This window comes from Bos javanicus, chromosome 21, assembly GCF_032452875.1.
Source record: "Bos javanicus breed banteng chromosome 21, ARS-OSU_banteng_1.0, whole genome shotgun sequence".
In the NCBI taxonomy this organism is placed as follows: Eukaryota; Metazoa; Chordata; class Mammalia; order Artiodactyla; family Bovidae; genus Bos; species Bos javanicus.
The window spans coordinates 22,654,412-22,674,617 of NC_083888.1; the positions used below are offsets into that span (position 1 = coordinate 22,654,412).

The 20,206-nt window shown below is 41.9% G+C and overlaps 2 protein-coding genes across 5 annotated transcripts in view; one reads left to right on the forward strand and one right to left on the reverse strand.

The window, feature by feature from the left end:
• The window catches only part of FSD2 (fibronectin type III and SPRY domain containing 2), a 44,627-nt gene extending 43,252 nt beyond the window's left edge, over positions 1-1,375 (reverse strand). For 3 of the 4 annotated variants that reach the window (XM_061394043.1, XM_061394040.1, XM_061394042.1), the window contains exon 1: positions 1,286-1,372. The gene's annotated coding sequence lies outside the window, so the exon portion shown is untranslated. Of the gene's footprint in view, positions 1-1,285 lie in introns of all 4 variants that reach the window. The other variant, XM_061394041.1, reaches the window with a different exon arrangement.
• A 393-nt stretch (positions 1,376-1,768) lies between these two features.
• On the forward strand, positions 1,769-19,480 carry WHAMM (WASP homolog associated with actin, golgi membranes and microtubules). Its single transcript, XM_061394039.1, has 10 exons — positions 1,769-2,377; positions 4,975-5,148; positions 5,885-6,035; positions 7,855-8,024; positions 9,197-9,362; positions 11,939-12,126; positions 13,361-13,447; positions 13,689-13,784; positions 16,018-16,492; positions 18,717-19,480. Exons 1-10 carry the CDS (start codon positions 1,769-1,771, stop codon positions 19,016-19,018), a joined length of 2,418 nt encoding a protein of 805 aa, XP_061250023.1. The 3' UTR covers positions 19,019-19,480.
• The last annotated feature ends 726 nt before the right edge of the window (positions 19,481-20,206 follow it).

The following is a 20,206-nucleotide window of genomic DNA, read 5'->3' on the forward strand; positions in this document are numbered from 1 at the left end:
GGAGAAATAACTCCAGAAAGAATGAAGAGATGGAGCCAAAGGAAAAACAATACCTAGCTGTGGATGTGACTGGTGATGAAAGTAAAGTCTGATGTTGTAAAGAGCAATATTGCATATGAACCTGGAATATTAGGTCCATGAAAAAAGGCAAATTGGAAGTGGTCAAAAAGGAGACGGCAAGAGTGAACATCGACATTTTAGGAATCAGTGAACTAAAATGGACTTGAATGGGTGAATTTAACTCAGATGACCATTATATCTGCTACTGCGGTTAAGAATCCCTTAGAAGAAACAGACCTGAATTGTAAGTAAATCATATTAGCTAACGTGATACATTAAAAAATAGTTTGAAGGAAAATAAATCACTTCAGCTAAAAGGTTCTCTCTCCAAATGACAACCAGAGCAGCTGTTAGGAATCCAAGACCCAGAGCCCCACCGTTCTTTGGTATTAAAGGGAGGGACTTTCAGATAGAGGCAATTTTATCTTCAAGCTACTTTCCTAGAGTCTCCTGGTTACCTTGGGGCTAGATCATCTGCCTTGGGATTGTCTTCAGGCTGGGAGATGCCCTAACCATAGTTTCAGCCTGGCCCTGTTTTTCTTTGCCAGGGGGAAGGATCATTGTTGGAAATCTGATTCCAGGCTTTCCTAGCTCAAAAACTTCAACAATCCCTTCACTGGTTCCTGAATCAAACTTTTGCAAACCTTGTTTAGATGAAGGGCTTCTTCCCTGCTCCCTGAGCTTTTTGTTCCTTCCCCTCTGTCCTCCAACCCCAATACCACTCTAGCAGCTCTTGCAGGATGGGAGCTGACACGTACTGTATTTCCGTCTACACTGTACATTTCCTAGATAGAGACCAGTGCTGCCTTATTCCTTGTTGTATGAACAGGTTCAGCTCCAACCCACACTCCATCCCCACCTGAAAGTACATCACCCCATCTCCTTAAACAGGTCTTCAGTAGCCAGGTGGTCTGAAGCGTCTGAATTGCCTGATTGTCTGGGTATCTTAAGAAAAGTTTCTTTTCTGGATCTCAGTTTCCTTATCTCTAAAATGACAAGTTAGAACATGGATTGTATTTAAACATGTTGGTTGGGAGCTGGAAGGATTTGAAGATGGAGGTATCTTTTTTCTTTTTTGGGGGGGCATGCCCCCTTCGTGCCCAGCCTCCCCAAACATTATACATTGCATAAAAGCTTGCTGAATTGATACCAACAAACTTGTGGCTTCTACCTAGTGCCTGGCACTTACGCCCTCAACAAGTAACTATTAAGTTTAATGTTTTACCTCACCATTCTTGAGCTCAGGAACGATGTATTCACTAGGGCCCCGATGATAGAAGACCAAGTCAACGGTTTTCCGTTCTCAAGAGGCTCACAGTTTAGTGTAGGAGGCTAAGACAACAACTAGTTCGTTTAACAAATATTTTTTCAATGTCAGTGTGTACACAGGTGGAAAAGGTGAGGCAAGAGTGGTAATCCCAGAATCCGGACGAGGTTGCGACATTGATTGACTCCGAGCGGCGACCTCCTGACCATTTCATTGGTTGTCGCAAACCCTCCCATCTATCACCCAACCAATCGCGGAAGCGTTGTTGGAACCGCCCAGGCAGCAGACAGCCAATCAAAAGTGCCGAGGGTGGCGGTGGTTGGGGTGCTGACGCCGATTCCAGTTCAGCGAAAAATGACGCCGTCCGGACTGTGCAGCGGCTTCTGGTGCGAGACCAGGCTCGGGAGAGCCGAGCCCTCCGGGCGCTGACCGCTGGCGGCCATGGAGGACGAGCAGCCCGACAGCTTGGAGGGCTGGGTACCGGTCCGCGAGGACCTCTTCGCTGAGCCCGAGCGGCACCAGCTGCGCTTCCTGGTGGCCTGGAATGATGTGGAGGGCAAGTTCGCCGTGACTTGTCACGACCGCACGGCGCAGCGGCGGCGGTGGCGCGAAGGGAGCCAGCCGGGGCCCGAACCCGCGCCCGAGCCCGAGGCTGCCGCGCCCCCGCCCAGTTGGGCGGGCCTGCTCTCGGCCGCCGGGCTCCGCGGCGCGCACCGTCAGCTGGCAGCGCTGTGGCCGCCGCTCGAGCCCTGCTTCCCGCGGTTGCCGCCGGAGCTAGACGTGGGCGGCGGCGGGGCCTGGGGCCTGGGGCTTGGGCTGTGGACGCTGGTGTGGCCGGCGCCCACGGGCCCGGGCGAGGCAGCGCTGCAGGAGCTGTGCAGGCAGCTGGAACGCTACCTCGGCCAGGCGGCCGACGGCTGCGGCGGCGCGGCCGTGCGCGACGCGCTCTTCCCCGGCCAGCGCTGCGCGGCCGACTGCGAGAGCACGCGAGAATTCCGGGAGCGAGCCCTGCGCGCGCGGCGCGACGAGGCGAGCGCGCGGCTGCGCCAGGTACGCTCCCGCCGGGCCCACGCAGGTCCTTTACGTGTTCCTTTGCCTGGGGAGGGACGAGTGCGAGAGTGGGGTCTTCCCGTTATCTGCGTGATGCGCGGAAGGGGCGCGCAGCCTCGCAGGTGCATCACCTGTCGGACAGCAGCGAGGGGACTTCCCGAGGAACCCGCACGGGGCCTGGCGAGAGGACTGAGTTAAAGTTTTATTCGCAGTTAAGAGCCAGAGTAGGCTCTTTAACCTTTCCCCTGGAGTTATTGGCGGAGGAGGCTGTTGTGACCGGAAATGCCAGAGAATACTGAAAGAGAAACTAGAAACATCCTATGAGTGTAGGAAGTTATAACAAGGACTGAATGTAAACAAAAGCAGGTTCCCGTGTATGAGGGGAAGCCCCATAAGGGAGACAAGATGTGTTAGAGGATGAAGGAGCTTCTAGAACCCAGGCTTTTGAGGTAAGAAAGACTTGGTGAGGAGATTTCCTTGCTGGTCCAAGGAAAGGACTCCCCTTTGCACTGCGAGGGGGCTCTGGCTTCCAAGACCCCGCATGCGCAGTGTGGCCAATAAAACAAAATAGACTTGGTCCAGTGGAAAGCCTATAGGTTACGAGCTGTATTCATCAGTTTGGAACAGCAGCAATAGGAAAGCAGTTTTAAGCTTGAAAGAGGTTGTTAGAGTGATTGAACGGTTCATTTTTTGAGCGCTAAGTTTACAGAACTGAAGAGGATTCAAAAAAGGGTTTAAGAGGAAAACATGGCTCATATATCCACAATGAATTGACTATTCCTAAGTCAAGACTAAGTTCTCTGTGCTACACCCGGACATGCCTCTTGCCTGCCCTTTCTATTTATTGTTTTAGTCGCCAAGTCGTGTCTGACCCCATAGACTGCAGCCCACCAGGTTCCCCTGTCCCTGGGATTCTCCAGGCAAGAACACTGGAGTGGGTTGCCATTTCTTTCTCACTTTAGGTCGTTCTTAATCAGAATGATTTTTCTCTGCATTCATTTGAGGAAGGGGAGGTGTAAGAACAATTTAGCCACATTTCAAAATCTTATATTCTCTCAAGCTAAATACAGAATGAGCTTTTTATACACCCAATTCTCATAGGTTTATTTCACTTGATAATGAGGAAACCACAGGGCAGTTTCAGGCTAGTCGGCCTTAGATCTTCAGCTTTATCGTGTTGAATCACTTAATTTTCAGACACCTGGTTTCTCATAGAGAGAAGTGGTTTTCCCCTAAACTAACATATGTTACTATTGTAAAAGTTATATACACTTTATCCAAGTTTGAGTTCATTCAGAGGTATTTTGGCACTAGTATAGTTCATACTGTTAAGCTAGCTGTTGACACTGGTATAGTTCACCTGTTCACCTGGAACATGTGGGGGGGGGGTGAAGGCTTAAATATGAAATACACTGCATCCATGGAAGAGCATGTAATAATTTTAGTACTCAGCTCATATTTAGAACAGGAAAGCAATTGATTCTAGAATTAGACCAATTACTAACATTGCTAGAATACAGAAAGTGAAACTGAATATTTTGAAGTCTGAATAGTCTTAAGAAATAAGGCTGAAAAACATCATTGTCTTAAGTTTACTTTTTCATGTGTTTTAATTTTCTTGAGGGAAACTTTTGCTTTCTTTTTTTGAGGCGGGGCATAATCCTACTGTTATCACCTGGATAAAATGACTACTGAACATAGATCACTTTATCCTTAACGGAGGGAAGGAAATAGAAGAATTTAAGGATATACTGACCGAGGGGTGGGGGTGCGGAGTTTATACTATTAATTGATTTTATTTCTCTTCTCCTGGGCAGTAAATTAGTTTCTTACCAAATGAGTTTTTCTAGATTATAAGTGTTCGATTTATTTCTTGCCCTGCCTCAGAAGCATTCTTCAGAGGCTACAGCCCCATTTGTGATGCTGTGAATGAGTCTACTCTGCTGGGGAATTGGCGGGAATACTAACCTGGGGGAATTAAGAGTCAACATGCTGGAGAAGTACTTGGAATCATCTGTATGTCCTTATGAGTTTGTCTGTCTGTTTTTGTTTTGATTGCATCACACGGCATGTAGGGTCTTAGTTCCCTGATCAGAGATTGAACCTATGCCGCCTGCAGTGGAAATGCAGTCTTAACCACTGGACCACCAGAGAAGTCCCTTAGCAGTTTTAAAAAAGGAGTGCATTCTCACAATACCTTTATGGTCAAAAAAGTGATGGAAAAATATCCTCTCTCAGACCCTTTTCTCTGAGTCCTTAGTACATGTACTACATACTTAGGACATAAATTTTCAACTCTACATCCTCCTCTATTTCCCATTTATTATTATAAAAGTGCCCAGATTACAGAACCGGTCTTCAAAAGCACAGTGCTGAATAAATGATTACAATAATAATATTTCTACTGTGGATGTACCATGATTTATTTAACCATTCTTCCTGGGCATTTTGGTTGGAGGACAATAGCATTTTCATGTTTAATCAGCATTTTAAATTGATGTGTTAATGTTAGGAACATTCAGGTTTCTTTAGCTCTGTTGGTTTGGTATCATCTTATCCTGTCCATAATTGAACTTTATTTACATTTTGCCTTCTAGTTGCTTCAAGGGCATGAAAAAGCCAACACCATGGTAGCATTAATGAATGTGTATCGAGAGGAAGATGAAGCGTACCAGGAATTAGTTACTGCAACAACCATGTTCTTTCAATATTTACTGCAGCCATTCAGGGACATGCGAGAACTTGCAACTTCATGTAAGCTTGCTATTTTGGTACGTTTTATGTTTTTACTTTATCAGATTTACTGTTTATGACATACTGTTTCATTAGTTGCATTTATGATTCAATCTGTGTTTCCACTTTGGGTTCACCCTGTGTTTCGATAATATTGTAGATACATCGAATTTATTTTTTAAATTGATTTAAAGATGAAGACATTTAAAAAATGTTTTTATTTATTTTTGGCTGTGCTGGGCCACGTGTGGACTTTCTCTAGTTGAGGTGAGCGGGGACTACTCTCCACTTGTGGTGTGTGGGCTTCTCTTGTGGCTTGTGGGCTCCAGAGCATAGACCAGGTAGTTGTGATGCACGGGCTTAGTTGCCCCATAGCATGTGGGATCTTCTCAGACCAGGGATAAAACCAGTGTCCCTGGGATTGGCAGGTGAGCCACTGGACCACCAGGGGTCTCCAAACAATATATATTATTATTAACAGAGAAACACAGCTTGACAGTATTCCCTTCTAGAAAAAGTTATTTGAGTAGTACAGAGTAAAGTAGGGTATTTTTTCCTTTATGCTCCAGACTATCCCTTTGTCTTCCAGAGAATGCTGCACTTAGAGCCTTGTTTATACTCAGTAAGGAACTGATGAGTGAATGAAATTTAATTGACTAAGTAGTAGTAATAAAAGTAGTTTAAATAATCCACATGACCAGTTTCCTTTCAATTTTCTAATGGTTCTACATGATTCTTCTCTCTTACTGATACAACTTTCCCTTCTTTCTGTAGAAGTCTTTGGATGAAGATGATCTAGGTCCTAAAAGGATAGTTGCCCTGCAGAAGGAAGCCCAAGAATGGACCAGACAGGCTGAAGAAGCTATAGTCTCTATTCAAGATATTACAGTGAATTATTTTGAAAAAACGGTAGAAGCATTAGCAGGTAATAATGTTAAAATGCTATACTAAGATACATGTAATTTTCTTTGTACTCAGAAAACACTTGAGTGCCTCTTAAGCACCAGATTCTGTATTTTCTAGGTACTGAAGATTCACTATAAGGATAAGCATAGACACTGTAAAGTCACATGAGGGAAGAGAAATCTTTATTATATATTCATTCAAATACATGGAAAATGGCAGTGGCAACAAGCCATATGAGGGAGAGAAACATGGGGCGCTGAGAGCCTAGGAGAGAAAAATGAGGCTCAGTCAGAGTGGTCACAGAAGGCCTCTGAGAAGTGGCATTTGCCCTCCTATCTGAAGGCTAAATGGGAGTGGAGAGAGCAGAAAATTGATGGGACGGTGTTCAGGCAGGAGTAGCGTTTACGAAGGCCCTCTGGTCTGAGGGAGCTTGACGAGTATGACGAAGCCACGGGCTGGAGCGCAGCACGGACACACCTCATCTCACTGCTCATTTCGTGGTGCTGTACCTTACCCCGCTTCACAGATAGTATGATTTTTACAGATTGAAGGTTTGTGGTAGTCCTACACTGAGCAAGTCTGTTATAAAATAGCAAGTGCTGGGACCTCCCTGGTGCTCCAGTGGTTAAGATTCTGTGCTGCCAGTGCAGGGGGGTGTGCAGGTTCGATTCCTGGTTGGGGAACTAAGATCTCACATGCCATGTGGTGCAATCAAAAGATAAAAATAAATTTTAAGAATAGCAACTACTGTTTTTCCTACAGCATTTGCCCCACTTTGTGTCTCTGTCAGTCACATTTTGGTAATTTTCAAACTTTTACATTTTGTTATGGTGATCTGTGATGAGTGATACTTGATGTTCCTATGCCAAAAAGATTACAGCTCAAAGCTCAGATGATGGTTAGCACTTTTTAGTAATAAAGTATTTTTAAATTAAGGTTTGTACATTTTTTTTAAGACATAAGGCTCCTGCACACTTACTAGACCATAGTACAGTGTAAATATAACTTTTGTATGCAGTGGGAGACAAGAAATCCGACTTGCTTATTGTGGTATTCACTTTACTGTGTTGGTTGGGAACTGAACCTGAACTACCTCTGTGGTCTGCCTGTACAGAGAATGTGGTGTGAGAGAATGCTGGCAGACAGGCAGGGACAAGACCAGATGGTCCTGTAGGCTGGGTGAAGTACTTTTTGTTTATTGGGTTTTTTTGGCCATATCACTGAGGTGGAAGTGCAGAGTCTTAACCACTAGACTGGCAGGGAAGTCCCTGGGTTGAGGTACTTTTATCTAATCTTCAGTCATTGTTGATAGTAGTTGCAAATAGCAACAACTTATTATCTATCAGTTTGTTAAATTATAGTACATTCATAAAGTGGAATACTATGTAGCTATTAAGCATGATTCTCTATAACAATTTTTATGAATAGCAAAAATTCTGTGATACAGTAAGTGAAATAAACAAGATATAATGCAGAATGATATCCTGGGTGCAGGGAGGGGGGTTGGTGGTTTGTTTTGGTCAAACTGTATCTTCCTATTAGTCTAGTTAGACACAGAAACAGCCCAGAAGTATTTGCACCAAGATGTAAGAAGCAATTGTTTTAAGTATGTGAGATTCATGATTTTCTTTTTTTAAATGAATTTATCTAAAATTTTATACTAAATAACCATGTATTATTTTTGTGACAATAAAAAAATCACTAAAATACATGTTTTCTTTTAAAAGGGATGTTTTGCAGGTAACATAGAAGGCAATAAACAGAATTCATTCAGGAAAAGTTTCTTTTTTTATTATGAGTTGTATTTAAGTTTTATTTTATTAATTACAATCCAACAGGAATGAAGAAACAGATGGCGCAGGATGAGAAGAGATTCGGCCAGGCTGCCTGGGCCACAGCAACTCCCAGGCTGGAAAAACTCAAGCTGATGTTAGCCCAGGAGGCTCTACAACTCATGAGAGCCAAAGAGCTGTGTTTAAATCACAGAAGAGCTGAAATTCGGGGCAAGGTAAGACAAACATAAGTGAAGCTTTGTTTTACAAATACACTTTTATTTTAGGTAGCATCCTTGCTCACTTGTTCCAACACCATCTTTTTTATCTTAAAAAATTTTTTTTATTTAAAAAATTGTTTGTAAGTTTCACCATTTTATTTATTTATTGGGTTGTACCGGGTCTTAGTTGTGGTTCACGGGATCACTGATCTTCCTTGTGGCACGTAGGATCTTTATTTACAGCATGGGAACTCTTAGCTGTGGCGTGGGATCTAGTTCCCTGAGCAGGGATTGAATGCAGGCTCTCTGCATTGCAAGCAGAGTCTTTGCCACTGGACCACAAGGGAAGTCCCCAGTACCATCTTCTTTTGTTATTGTCCAGTCACTAAGTCGTTCCAACTCTTTGCAACCCCATGGACTGCAGCACACCTAGCTTCCCTGTCGTTCATCATCTTCTGGAGTTTGCTTAAACTCATGTCCACTGAAGTGGGTGATGCCATCCGACCGTCTCATCCTCTGTCACCCCCTCCTCTTCCTGTCCTCAATCTTTCCCAGCATCAGGGTCTTTTCAGAATTTAGAGACTGGAAGTTTGGCCGTGAAGTTTCAGTTAAAATGTTTTTGAAATATTATATTGTCACAGTCACTTGATCACATTGACCTCAGAACCAAAGTAGGTAATATACTTGAAAATCAGTCAAGCCATGTTTTCAGCACAATTTTATAATAATCAAAGAGGTGCTTCATCTTAGGAGCATAGTCAATTTTATTTCCTATAACATTATGACTTTAAAGCAGAAAACATGTGAATACTTCATTGCCATTTATTTGCTCAAAACCTAAATGTTTTCATATGTTTCAGAGATGAGGTAAAGTATTTGTGATCAACGCTGAAGAAGGCATTTTTATCCCACTAAGTGAAATGGAAAAGTGTCTCTTCTCTCTTTGCTTTTTTCATATTTGATACTGAGAAGAGAAGGAATGGCAACCCATTCCAGTATTCTTGTCTGGAGAATCCAGGGACAAGGAGCCTCCCAGGCTACAGTCCATGGGATCCCAAAGAGTTGAACACAGTTGAGCAACTAATACTTTCACTTTCACTGAATAGAAAATAACTCAGATGCTTATAAAGTTTGCTTTTAATGTCCTAATTATTTTAACTTGCTCTTATCTTTTTCATGAAAACAAGATGGAAGATCTTCCAGAACAAGAAAAAAAAATAAACATTGTAGATGACTTAGAAATACAATATTATGAAGTTCAATTAGAATTATATGAGGTTAAATTTGAGATATTAAAATATGAAGAAATACTGCTTGTTACACAGTTGGACTCCATTAAAAGACTTATAAAAGGTAAAATTTATATTTCAATGTATATCTTGGTATGTTTAAATTACACATTCAAGGAAATACAGACCATATTATCAATTATTTCTTGTATATTGTATATTGAAATTTTCTAATACAGTTTCCCTTCAGTATTTTTGTTACTGAAATAATATGTTCATTGGTAAACACACAGCAAAACAAAGGGAAACTATTATTACTCCAGTTCCATCATCTAGAGATACTTTGTAGACTCTGTAGTTTGTAGCCTTTTTTATATGCTAATGTTTAGAAATATCTATCAATTTCTTAAACCGAAACTGCATATTCTGTTCGGTAACCTCTTTTTCATTTAATATATAATAGTCATCTTTCCATTTCAAAAAGTTATAAAATCATCAAAAATTTTAATGGCTTCATAGTATTCCATTAAATAGATATACTGGGATATCCGCTTTTCACTGTTGTGAACAATGTAGTGAAGAACCTTCCTTTACATATGTCTCTGTGTATAGGACATTCTTTCCTCGGGATAAATTTCTAAAGACGGAATCAGGTCAAGAACAATGTACGTTTTACATTTTGACACTTAATTGTTAAAACAACACTATAACAATCATTTGATATACATTTTCCCAAACCACTATTATTTTCTAATTTCTAAATTTCATTCTACTTAATGATGCGCTTATCAGCTGATGATGAAAATGTTTCCCTGTACTTATTCATTTAAATTCTTTGCCTATGTGATGGGAAAAAAAATGGCATCTTCTAATTTTTGTTTATTTCATTCACAAGTGATGTTGAACACAGTTTTGTATGTTTACTGGTCATTTGTTTTTATTTACTGCCTATTTATGGTCTTTGCCCATTTTTCTTTGGAATATTCCCTTTCTGTATTAGAGATGTTGCTTTATTATCTGTCATATGTTGCAAATCATTGCTCTGTCATTTGCTTTTTCGGAATATTTAATCTTTATGAAGTCACCTCTCTCAGTCTTTCTGCTTTGGTGTTGTAAGTCCTTTATCCCAAAATTACACAGGTATTTACTTTTGTTTTTAGTATTTGTATGATTTTGCTTTTAAAAACATGTGGCTCTTTAATCCAGATGAAGTTTATTTTGATGTGGGTAGCAATCTAAACTTTCCCCTCCGAATCCTTAAGCAGTCCCACCCACTGATTTTAAAAACATTTCCCCTGTTGCTTTGACTTGTCACCTGTCCCATATCCAGGATTATCATACTTGTTTTGATCTATTTATGAACTGTTATTTTCTTTCACTGATTTGTGAATGGCTCCTGGTAGCTGGTACCATGCTGTTCCTATTATTATGTAAAGCAAATCCTTCCCTCATTAATCTACTTTTCCAAAAATTTTCTGACTCCTTATCACTCCTTTATTCTTCCAGATGAACTTTAGAATCATTTTGACAAGCTCAAAACAAAAAACCCAAAAAACTCGGAATTTTTATTGGGACTGCAGTTAACATTAGAGATTAATTTGGGAAGAATTATCGTCTTTTCAATTTTGAATCTTCCCATCCAAGAACATGGTATGTCTCTCCATTTACTCCAGTCTGTTTTTTCCCCTAAAGTTCCTCCAAGTTTAGTTATTTTCTTCATATAGATCCTGAACATTTAATTTAATCCTAGGTATTCAAAAACTTTAGCTTCACGTTATAAGCACTTTACATATTTAGGAAGAAGTTCTGTTAGAAAAAGGTTAATCTGGAAGGATCCATGCCAAACTATTCATATTTTCATCTGGGAATAAAAGGACAAAGATTTGGTGAGGAAAGAGGAAAATTTTACTTTCTATTTTTATGTACTTCTGTAGGACTTGAGTTTGTTACAGTCAGCATGTATTTTTAAAAAATCAGTACGTAATTAAGATTAAATATCATTAAGGTACCTTAATGACATACTGCTGGTAGAACATATGTTCCCTTTCTCGAGGAGGGTGATTTGACAACAGTGATCAGGAGTCTTAAATATTCATCTGCAAAGGAAGTAATAAAAAATGTATACAAAGATTTATATTCAAAGATGTTCATCACAGTGGAAATGATACTAATGGAACATTGTGACATTCTAAGAACAGAGAGTGCTTAAATTCGAGAATACTGTGTTGCCATTAAAACTATTTCTATCACATGGAAAAGTTTCTCTAATTATCTTTATTGATACATGTAACTATGTAAGTTGCATGTGTGTGTGTATACACAGACACATATATATACCTGTGAATTGTAAGAACCTTTAACTATCCTTACATTAAAAAAAGTATGCATGGGCTTCCCTGGTGGCTCAGTGGTAAAGAATCCACCTGTCAATGCAGGAGACACAGGTTCGATCCCTGATCTGAGAAGATGCCTCGGAGCAACTAAACCTGTGCACCACAACTGCTGAGCCTGAGTGCCCTAGAGCCTGTGCTCTGCAAAGAGAAACCACTGCAATGAGAAGCCCGTGCACTGCAACTAGAGAGTAGCCCCACTCTCTGCAACTAGAAAAAGCCTGCGCAGAGGACCCAGCGCAGCCAAAAGAGAAAAAAGTATGCATTATTTTTAATAAAATGTTTTTAAAAATCATTAATATGCTTCTAGATAAACAGGATGAAGTGATCTACTACGACCCGTGTGAAAGCCCAGAGGAACTTACGGTCATGGATGGTGTAATGGGGCTACAGGAAGGGAAGCAGCTGGAGGTGGGGGTGCTCAGCCGGCAGTGCCAGCAGCTGGAGTCAAAGCGGGGCAGCATCTGTGCCAGGAGAGCCCGTCTCAGGAACAGAAAGGTGGGTGCGCCCGGGCGGCCTTCTTGTCTCACAGCTTTGGGGGATTTCTTCTTTTACAAAAGATAGGTTCGAAAATAAGGCTTTTATGAATGATTCATTTTATGTGTGTTTAATGTAGATATCAGTGGCTACAATTAAAATACACTACAGTTTTTTTTTTCCTTAAAAAGATTCTTTTTTCCTTTTGGATTTAACCATATTTAGATTTTAATTAAGTCTTTCAACAACTATTGATTGAATGTCTATGACATACATAGGCATTTTAAAAAATCACAGTAGGTAGAAACTTCTAAGAAGCTATAATAAATGATAACATTAATTTTATTTTAAATTGATTATAAAATGTCAATCAGACAATATTCGGCTTATTTCAGTCCTTATAATTGGTGAGTGATTTTTTTTCCTAATTTTTAAAAACTCTGTGATTACATAAAAAGGTAACATACTAAGAAGGGGTAAGCATACTTGAGATACAGTTTTTTTTTAAAGTTATTTATTTACTTATTTTTGGTTGCACTGAGTCTTCATTGCTGAGTGGGCTTCCCCTAGTTGTGGTGAATGGGGGTTTCTCTTGTTGTGGAGCACAGACTCTAGAGCACAGGCACAGTAGCTGCCTAGTTCCCCTGTGGCATGTGGGATCTTCCGGGACCAGGGACTGAACTGGTGTCCCTTGTGTTGGGAAGCAGACTCTTAACCACTGGACCACCAGGGAATTCCCAGATGATATAGTTTTTAATATAATTGTTCAGATATTATAGATTGGATGTGTTATGTAGGTATGTTTGGAAAGTAGCTTGGATGTGTTATATAGGTATGTTTGGAAATATTTAGAACATTAGGGGGAAATGTGTTTATAACAATTGCACTGAAACAGATCCTTAGGACACTTCCCACTTAAGGATGTGGGGCTCCTGTATGTCCTCTCATTTCTACTTGGATGGAGGACTTGCTTTTTCATCTCTCAAAGCACTGCATCCCAGCCATGACGTTCCTGACCAGGAACAAGGGATTTCCGTAAGCAGCCAATCAGCCCATGTCATGTGACTGAGGAGGAGGCAGATGTACTGAATCACACCGTAACTCCTATTAATAAATGCCTTATACTACAGCCCAAATGCAGTGCTTTTTTTCTTTCAACCTTTTATGCCACCCCATGGTAATATTAAAAGCCATGCAGTGTTCAATTTATAACCAAGTTAAAAAACAGATCAGTGAAATTACATTATTCCCCTAGGATCAATGCAAAGAAAATCATCGACTCAGATTGCAACAGGCTGAAGAAAGAATAAAATATTCTCATCAGCACCACAGTGTTCAGAGGGTGAGTGGTCGAAGAAAAATGTTTTATGTTTGCATAATGTGACCCATGGGCTTCAGTTTGTGCAAAGTGGAGCCCACTGCCTGGTCAGCCTGGATCCTGAGGGCCTGGTGCAGTGTGGCCCTGCAGCCGGGGTGGGGGTGGTGGTACGGACATGGCAGTGGGCGGGGGGTGGCAAGAATGTTAGGTTACAGTCTCTCAAGACTTTTGGGAAGCTTACAGATATGTGTTTGTCTAAATATAGAAAAGAGACAAGAAAAAAGAGGAGGAACAAAAGAAAAGAGAATGGATAAACCAAGAACGCCAAAAAACCCTCCAACGATTAAGAGCATTTAAAGAGGTGAGTTCTATAAATCCTCGCTTCTCCTGTGTTTTCTGGAAAAATAAATGAAGGTCACCTACCCGAGGAGAAAAATATGAAGTATTAGGGAGAGATGATTTGGGACCTAAAATGTTCCCCAAATGCCATGATTTGTAGTCTATAAATAAAAAACAAAAGTATTAGAAATATCAAGATGTTTTTGACCTTGCCACTCACCCTGCTGTTAACTGGCAGGGAAAACAAAAAATAGTTAAATTGCCCTCAGCTCTAGTTGGCTTTTCCTCATTTATAATAAAGAAGGCTTTAAAATTTGGTCGAGGAAACATTGTGACATTAGTTAAGTGACCTGTTAAAAGTGAACAGGTTTGAGAGACGGGGAGAACAAACGTGGATACCAAGGGGGTGTGGGAAGAACTGGGAGATTGGGACTGACATATATACACTATTGATACTATATAAAAGATAGATAACTCACGAGAAACTACCGTATAGCACAGTGAACTCCTCTGAGTGCTCTGTGGTGACTAAAATGGGGAGGAAATCCAAAAAAGATGGGATATATGTATATGTAAAGCCGATTCACTTTGCAGTTAGCAGAAACTTAACATTGTAAAGCAACTATACTCCCAATAAATTCTTTTCTTCAAAAGTGAATAGGTTTTTTTTTTTTAAAGTAAATAGATACTTAAAGTAATATTAAACTTGTTGAACATAAAGTGTAAACCTGTTCTCGTCATATACCCTCATAATGACCCAAAATAGAAAACCACCCACTCCCAGACATAAGTCTGGGATGAGGTACTGAAGATGCATGGTGCAATACCAACAAGAAAAACAGGGGCCACCAGAGTGAATACATCATATTTTACAACTTCATCTCTCTTTTTTGATTTTGACTGCACTGTGTCTTTGCTGTGGTGAGTCGACCTCTCTAGTTGCCATGCGTGGGCTTAGTTGCCCCAGGCATGTGGGATCTTAGTTCCTAGACTAGGGATCAAATCCACGTTCCCTGCATTGGAAGGTGGATTCTTAACCGCAGGACCACCAGGGAAGTCCCTGATACACTTTCTACTCTGATCCCTGCTGTATAGCACGCACTGTGCTAGGCATTTACATTCATGCTCATTATCTTTTTTTTTTTAAAGCAGCTTTATTCATGGACGTTGCACACTATACAATTCTTCCATTTAAAGGTTTTATTATATTCACAGAGTTGTGTAGCCATCACTACAATCAGTCTGGAACATCTTTACTGTTCCCCAAAGAAATCTCATATCCAGTAGGCATCATTCCCTGCTACCTCCCTGGGTCTGGGCAACTATTAATCTGCTTTCTGTCTCTATGGATTTACCTACAGTGGACATTTCATATAAGTGGTCCTTTATGGTCAGTGGTCTCTCAGCGTAATGTTTTCAAAGCTCATCCATATTCCAGAGGGTACTGATGAGCACAGCAGAGTCACTGTGCAGGAGGGGATTCAAGGGATCCAAGTCCAGCTCCATGACCCTGAACTAGTCAGAGCCCTGATTTTCACATTTACATGGTATGAAGGTGAAAGAATCCACCAACAAACTGGAACAAGTTGACCTTAAATTGGTGAAAGTTGCAGTTTTTTTGGTCCATGGAGGTGTACACCCCTCAAGATTAGCTCTTTGTAAGGTGAGGTTTTTCTTTAGCAAACTATACCTGTGAGAGTACAACATCTTTAATTAATATTTTTAAATTATAAAATTTACTTGAAGTCTAAACATTAGAGAAACATCTGTAATACCTGTTTTAACTGTCACTTGGAGGTCCACACTGCTGGTATTTGTCATAGATCTGTTTTTACATGGTTATGCATTGCACACCATATCATCTGCATTTTTTTAAAAGATGTTTCACAAACTTTGTACTATTTATGATTTTTCATGGCTGCCTGATATGTTAAACTCACCATAATTTTTTCAACTGTCTTTTGTTTGTATTTGTTTTCTGATCTTTCATACTAAAAATATGATGAGTGTTTTCATCTGTATGTATCCTTTCATATCTTTATTACAGAGAAAAGTATTATATGAAAGCATACAAATGTTTGTTCCTCAATATATAGGTTTAGTAGCAAGGGTGGCTGTGCAAAGTGAGAAGCAGCCGCTTTGTGAATTAGAATGATCCACACAAAGAAAGTCTTTGGGTTTCCTTTATAGAAAGCTCTAGCATTTTGATGGTTTGTGATCGTAGCCAGTTTCTCAGAATGGTTTTTCATTTTCAGAGATGTCCAGGCCAGCCTGTCCTAAAGAGCTCTCGCTCACAACCTGTGACTCCAGACCTGCCGAATGGACTACCCAAGCAGACACCCGCACCGACTTCTCAGATGACAGCCGTGATCCATCCATCCTCTAGGAAAACCAGAAGTGCTCCCTTGTCTGAAGTCAGTACTGTGAAAACCCCTGAGCGTGAAGACTGTGCTGGAGACAGCCCTGTCCCGACTTTGGTTCCAACTGGTGACCAAACACATTCCACGTCAAGTGAGGAACTGCTGCCGCCGCCGCCGCCTCTGCCTCCCCCGCCACCTCCTCCCCCACCACCACCGCCGCCCCTCCCTGCTCAGCCCTTTTCTTCTCAACCTGCAAATCATCGGAATTTACGCTTCGGGACTTCAGTGAAAGATGATCAGCCACTTCCACTAGTGTGTGAATCACCCACTGAGAACCCACGTGGTCCTGCAGACAGTTTTAGTGGCCCAGGTAATCTTCCCAACTGTCCCCACTCACCCGAGGTGGTTAAGTGGTTAGAGGGTTCCAGCTTTAGCAGCCATCATCTTCAAATCAAAATCTTTTTCATAAAGCTCTACAATCTTAAAATATTCTAGTATGTGTTACCTTGTCACTTTTATCGCAAAATTAGCAGAGCCTAAATCTGAGCCTAAATCGAAGAAACATCTCTATACAATTAATGGTCACATGACTTGGGATCTCTGAGGCTGTTCAAGAATCAACCTGTCTCAGGTTCTTTTTTTTTTTTTTTTAATTTATTTATTTGGCTGAGCCAGGACTGAGTTGCAGCATGTGGTATCTTCTTAGTTGTAGCATACAAACTCTCAATTGTGCCATGTGGGATTTAGTTCCCTGACCAGGGTTTGAAAGTGGGCCCCCTGCATTGGGAGCTCAGAGGCGTAGCCACTGGACCACTAGGGAAGTCCCTTCTCAGGTTTTTAAGACATCGGTGTTTGATTTCTGCCACATGTTTAGTGTTGCTTTGAATTAAGCTCACTGTTGCACCTGTGAGTCCATGGAATTAAATTGTTACATCTTAAGCAGAATACTGGTTTGGAATTATCTTGGAGGAATTTTAGACTATGGAGGGCTGTTCTTGTAGTCTGAGTGGTGGTCAGAGAAACCTTACTGTGGAAAATCTTTGTAAAATGAAGTGGTCAAATACAAGGGGACTATGACAGATGATGGGAATTATATAACAGTTCCAACTGTGGTTCTGGTTAATGTGTATTCTGGTCATTGTGAGTTTAAGGTTTCACTGTACCTAGAACCAAGTACAAATGAAAACATCTACACTACTAAGTGGAGACCAGATGGCCCATTTCCATGGGCTTTGCTGCAACACTGTGGTAAATGAAAGTGAGAGCTCACGGGCCTGGACAAGAAATAGGACACGGCAGGTCTTTGTGGGGGTGCCTCGTTCCCGACCGGGGATTCCCTGGTGGCTCAGAGGTAAAGAATCTGTCTGCAATGTGGGAGACCTGGGTTCAATCCCTGGGTCAGGAAGGTCCCCTGGAGGAGGAAATGGCAGCCCACTCCAGTATCTTGCCTGGGAAGTTCTGTGGACTGTGGGCTGCAGTCCATGGAGTTGCAGAGTCAGATACGACTTACCTGCTGAGCACATGTGCACACGTTGTTTCCTGACCTGACTCGTAACACACCCACTGCCTCACTGCACTAAAAGCATAAGAAAGTGTGAGTTAACACCATAAAATGCCCTCGATGGTGCAAGTCTATCTTATGACTTCTAGAAGGGAAGTGGAACAAGTTATAGGTTAAGATCCAAGGTGTTTTGTTAGCCATGGCATAGCTTTTCAGTTCTGAACTAGAAATGACCTTTAAGTCTCACATGGAAGATCCCTAAATTAGTGGCCACAGTCACACCCTTCCAGCAGGTGGTAAAAGATTTTACCCACCACAGGGGGCTCAAGGTGCCAAGAGTGAAAAATAGCTTCTCCTCACCAAGGCTTTGAAACTCTGATCTAATTTGTGTTTTGACAGCATTTCACACCCTTGAAAGTAGAGAGCACATTAAGTTACCTCAGGATAATGTAGGTGGAATTAAAACACTATATACAGACATGCCAGAACCACCTGCTCTGGGTTCACCGATTCAGGTTTTCCTTTAAAGCTTTTTGTGTGTGAAAACCCGCTCACTTCAGTATCACAGAACAAGTAATCACTGACTAATATTCAAGACTGAAGTTGGAGAATTACGGCGGGGTACAGTCAAAAGATTTTAAGTGGGAAAGGAAATGGAGGAGATAGAATGTCAGAGCTATCGATGCACACTGGGTCGGACTAAAACACCCAGCTGTTCATAACTATCTTCAGAGACACCTGAAAAGGTGATAACACCTGTGTCTTCAGAAACAGCCGTGCTAACCAGGAGGTATGGTGACTTTCAACTATGCCTGGGAGTTGCTATGGATTTGAAGAAGTGGTGGAAGATCAGTGGTTAAGGTAAAATATTACGATGAGACTATCCTGGATTCAAACAGGGAGCCGACACTAGCAGATAGCAGATATCCTAGAGATGCTCAGAGCATTTGTCTAATGGGATGATGACCATTTGTTTAAATCATGGCTTAACTGATGGGTGACTTGACACCTTTAACAAGTACAAAATTGTCTTGGCACTTTGGGGAGAAACAGTATGATTCCTTGACTCCTTGCTCTGTTTACTCAATTTCAGGGTCGATGGACGAAGTGCTGGCCTCCCTAAGGCATGGCAGGGCCCCTCCCCAGAAGGTGCAGGCGCCTGCGTTGCCCCCTCCCCGAGCCTCAGTCAACGAGCACATTCTGGCTGCCATAAGGCAGGGGGTCAAACTGAAGAAGGTCCACCCTGCCCCTGGCCCGAGCCCCAGCAGTAAACCCACCAGCGACCTGGAGAAGAGCATCAAGGCAGCACTGCAGAGAATCAAGAGGGTGTCTGCTGACTCGGAGGAAGAGGGGGAGGAAGGCGATGAACAGGGCCCCCACGAGTGGGATCATTAGGCTCCTCTCCAAGGGCCCAAGGCCTGTTCTGATACAGCGTGTGATGGGGCACTGGTAGACAGGCTGCACAACACCCCAGAAGATCAGCTAGGGCATGGTGTATGATGCTGCAGCTTTATTTAACGCTGCGGCTCTTCAAGTCAGGGAAGGAAGGAGACATGTGGTGCCTCTTGCACATCTGAGAACCCATGATGAGCACTGGTGGCATGAGAAACAGTAATCACTGTTCACCACAGATAACCTAGAATCATTCCCTTATTCTGAAAAAAGTTTACACTGCTACTGTAGAAAGCACTGCTGACCAAGCGTGTGCAGTGGTTTGCTGGGATTGAAAGGTTTGAATGTGGACATTATTTTAACAATAATCAGAGTAAATTGCTTATAAGTAAGACTTATTTTAAATGTTTTAAATGAAATGTATTTCGTGTATCAAGCACAATATAAACTCATAATAAAGAACTATTTATAATGCCTCTGTCACTCATGAAGAAATGAAACTGAGTATCTTAACACAGCCATTCCTGCTTTGGCTGGGTTTAGCTGAAATCGTATTAAAAACTTTGAATGTTTTTTTAAGCAAATACTAAGGGTGGGGAATAGTGTCATTCTCCTCAGGCACTCATGCTGGAATCTTTTCTCCTTCTTGCTTTGTGTTAAAATTAGCAAAGGAGTGGGACTTTCCTGATGGTCTAGTGGCTAAGACTCGCTGCTCCCAATTCAGGTGACCCGGGATTCTGTCCCTGGTCAGGGAACTAGATCCCACATGCCACAACTAAGAGTTTGCATGCTGTAACTAAAGATCCTGCATGCTGCAACTAAGACCCAGTGAAGCCAAATAAATAAAAATAGGAAAGGGGAAGAGACCAATACAAGGCAGTCCACTCTTCACTAACCTCATTGCGTCACTCTCGCCATGGCAACCCTGGGTTTTCTCAGAACAAGATGAATTGACCCTCCTTGGTTTCCACAGAGTTCTTACAGACCCAAACTTCCTACCTACAGCTGCTTTGCTGACTGACGGGCCTCAGGCGGCACAGCTGGGAGAGGCTTGGGTGATTTTTCAGCAGCTACAGCCTGATCTCCGTGCGCAGCCACTGCCAGGGGTCCTACCTTCCCTGACCGTGAGTGATGCAGACCCAGATCCGGCTCCCAGGCATGAAGGTGCCTCACTCCTCTCCCTGGGCCCAG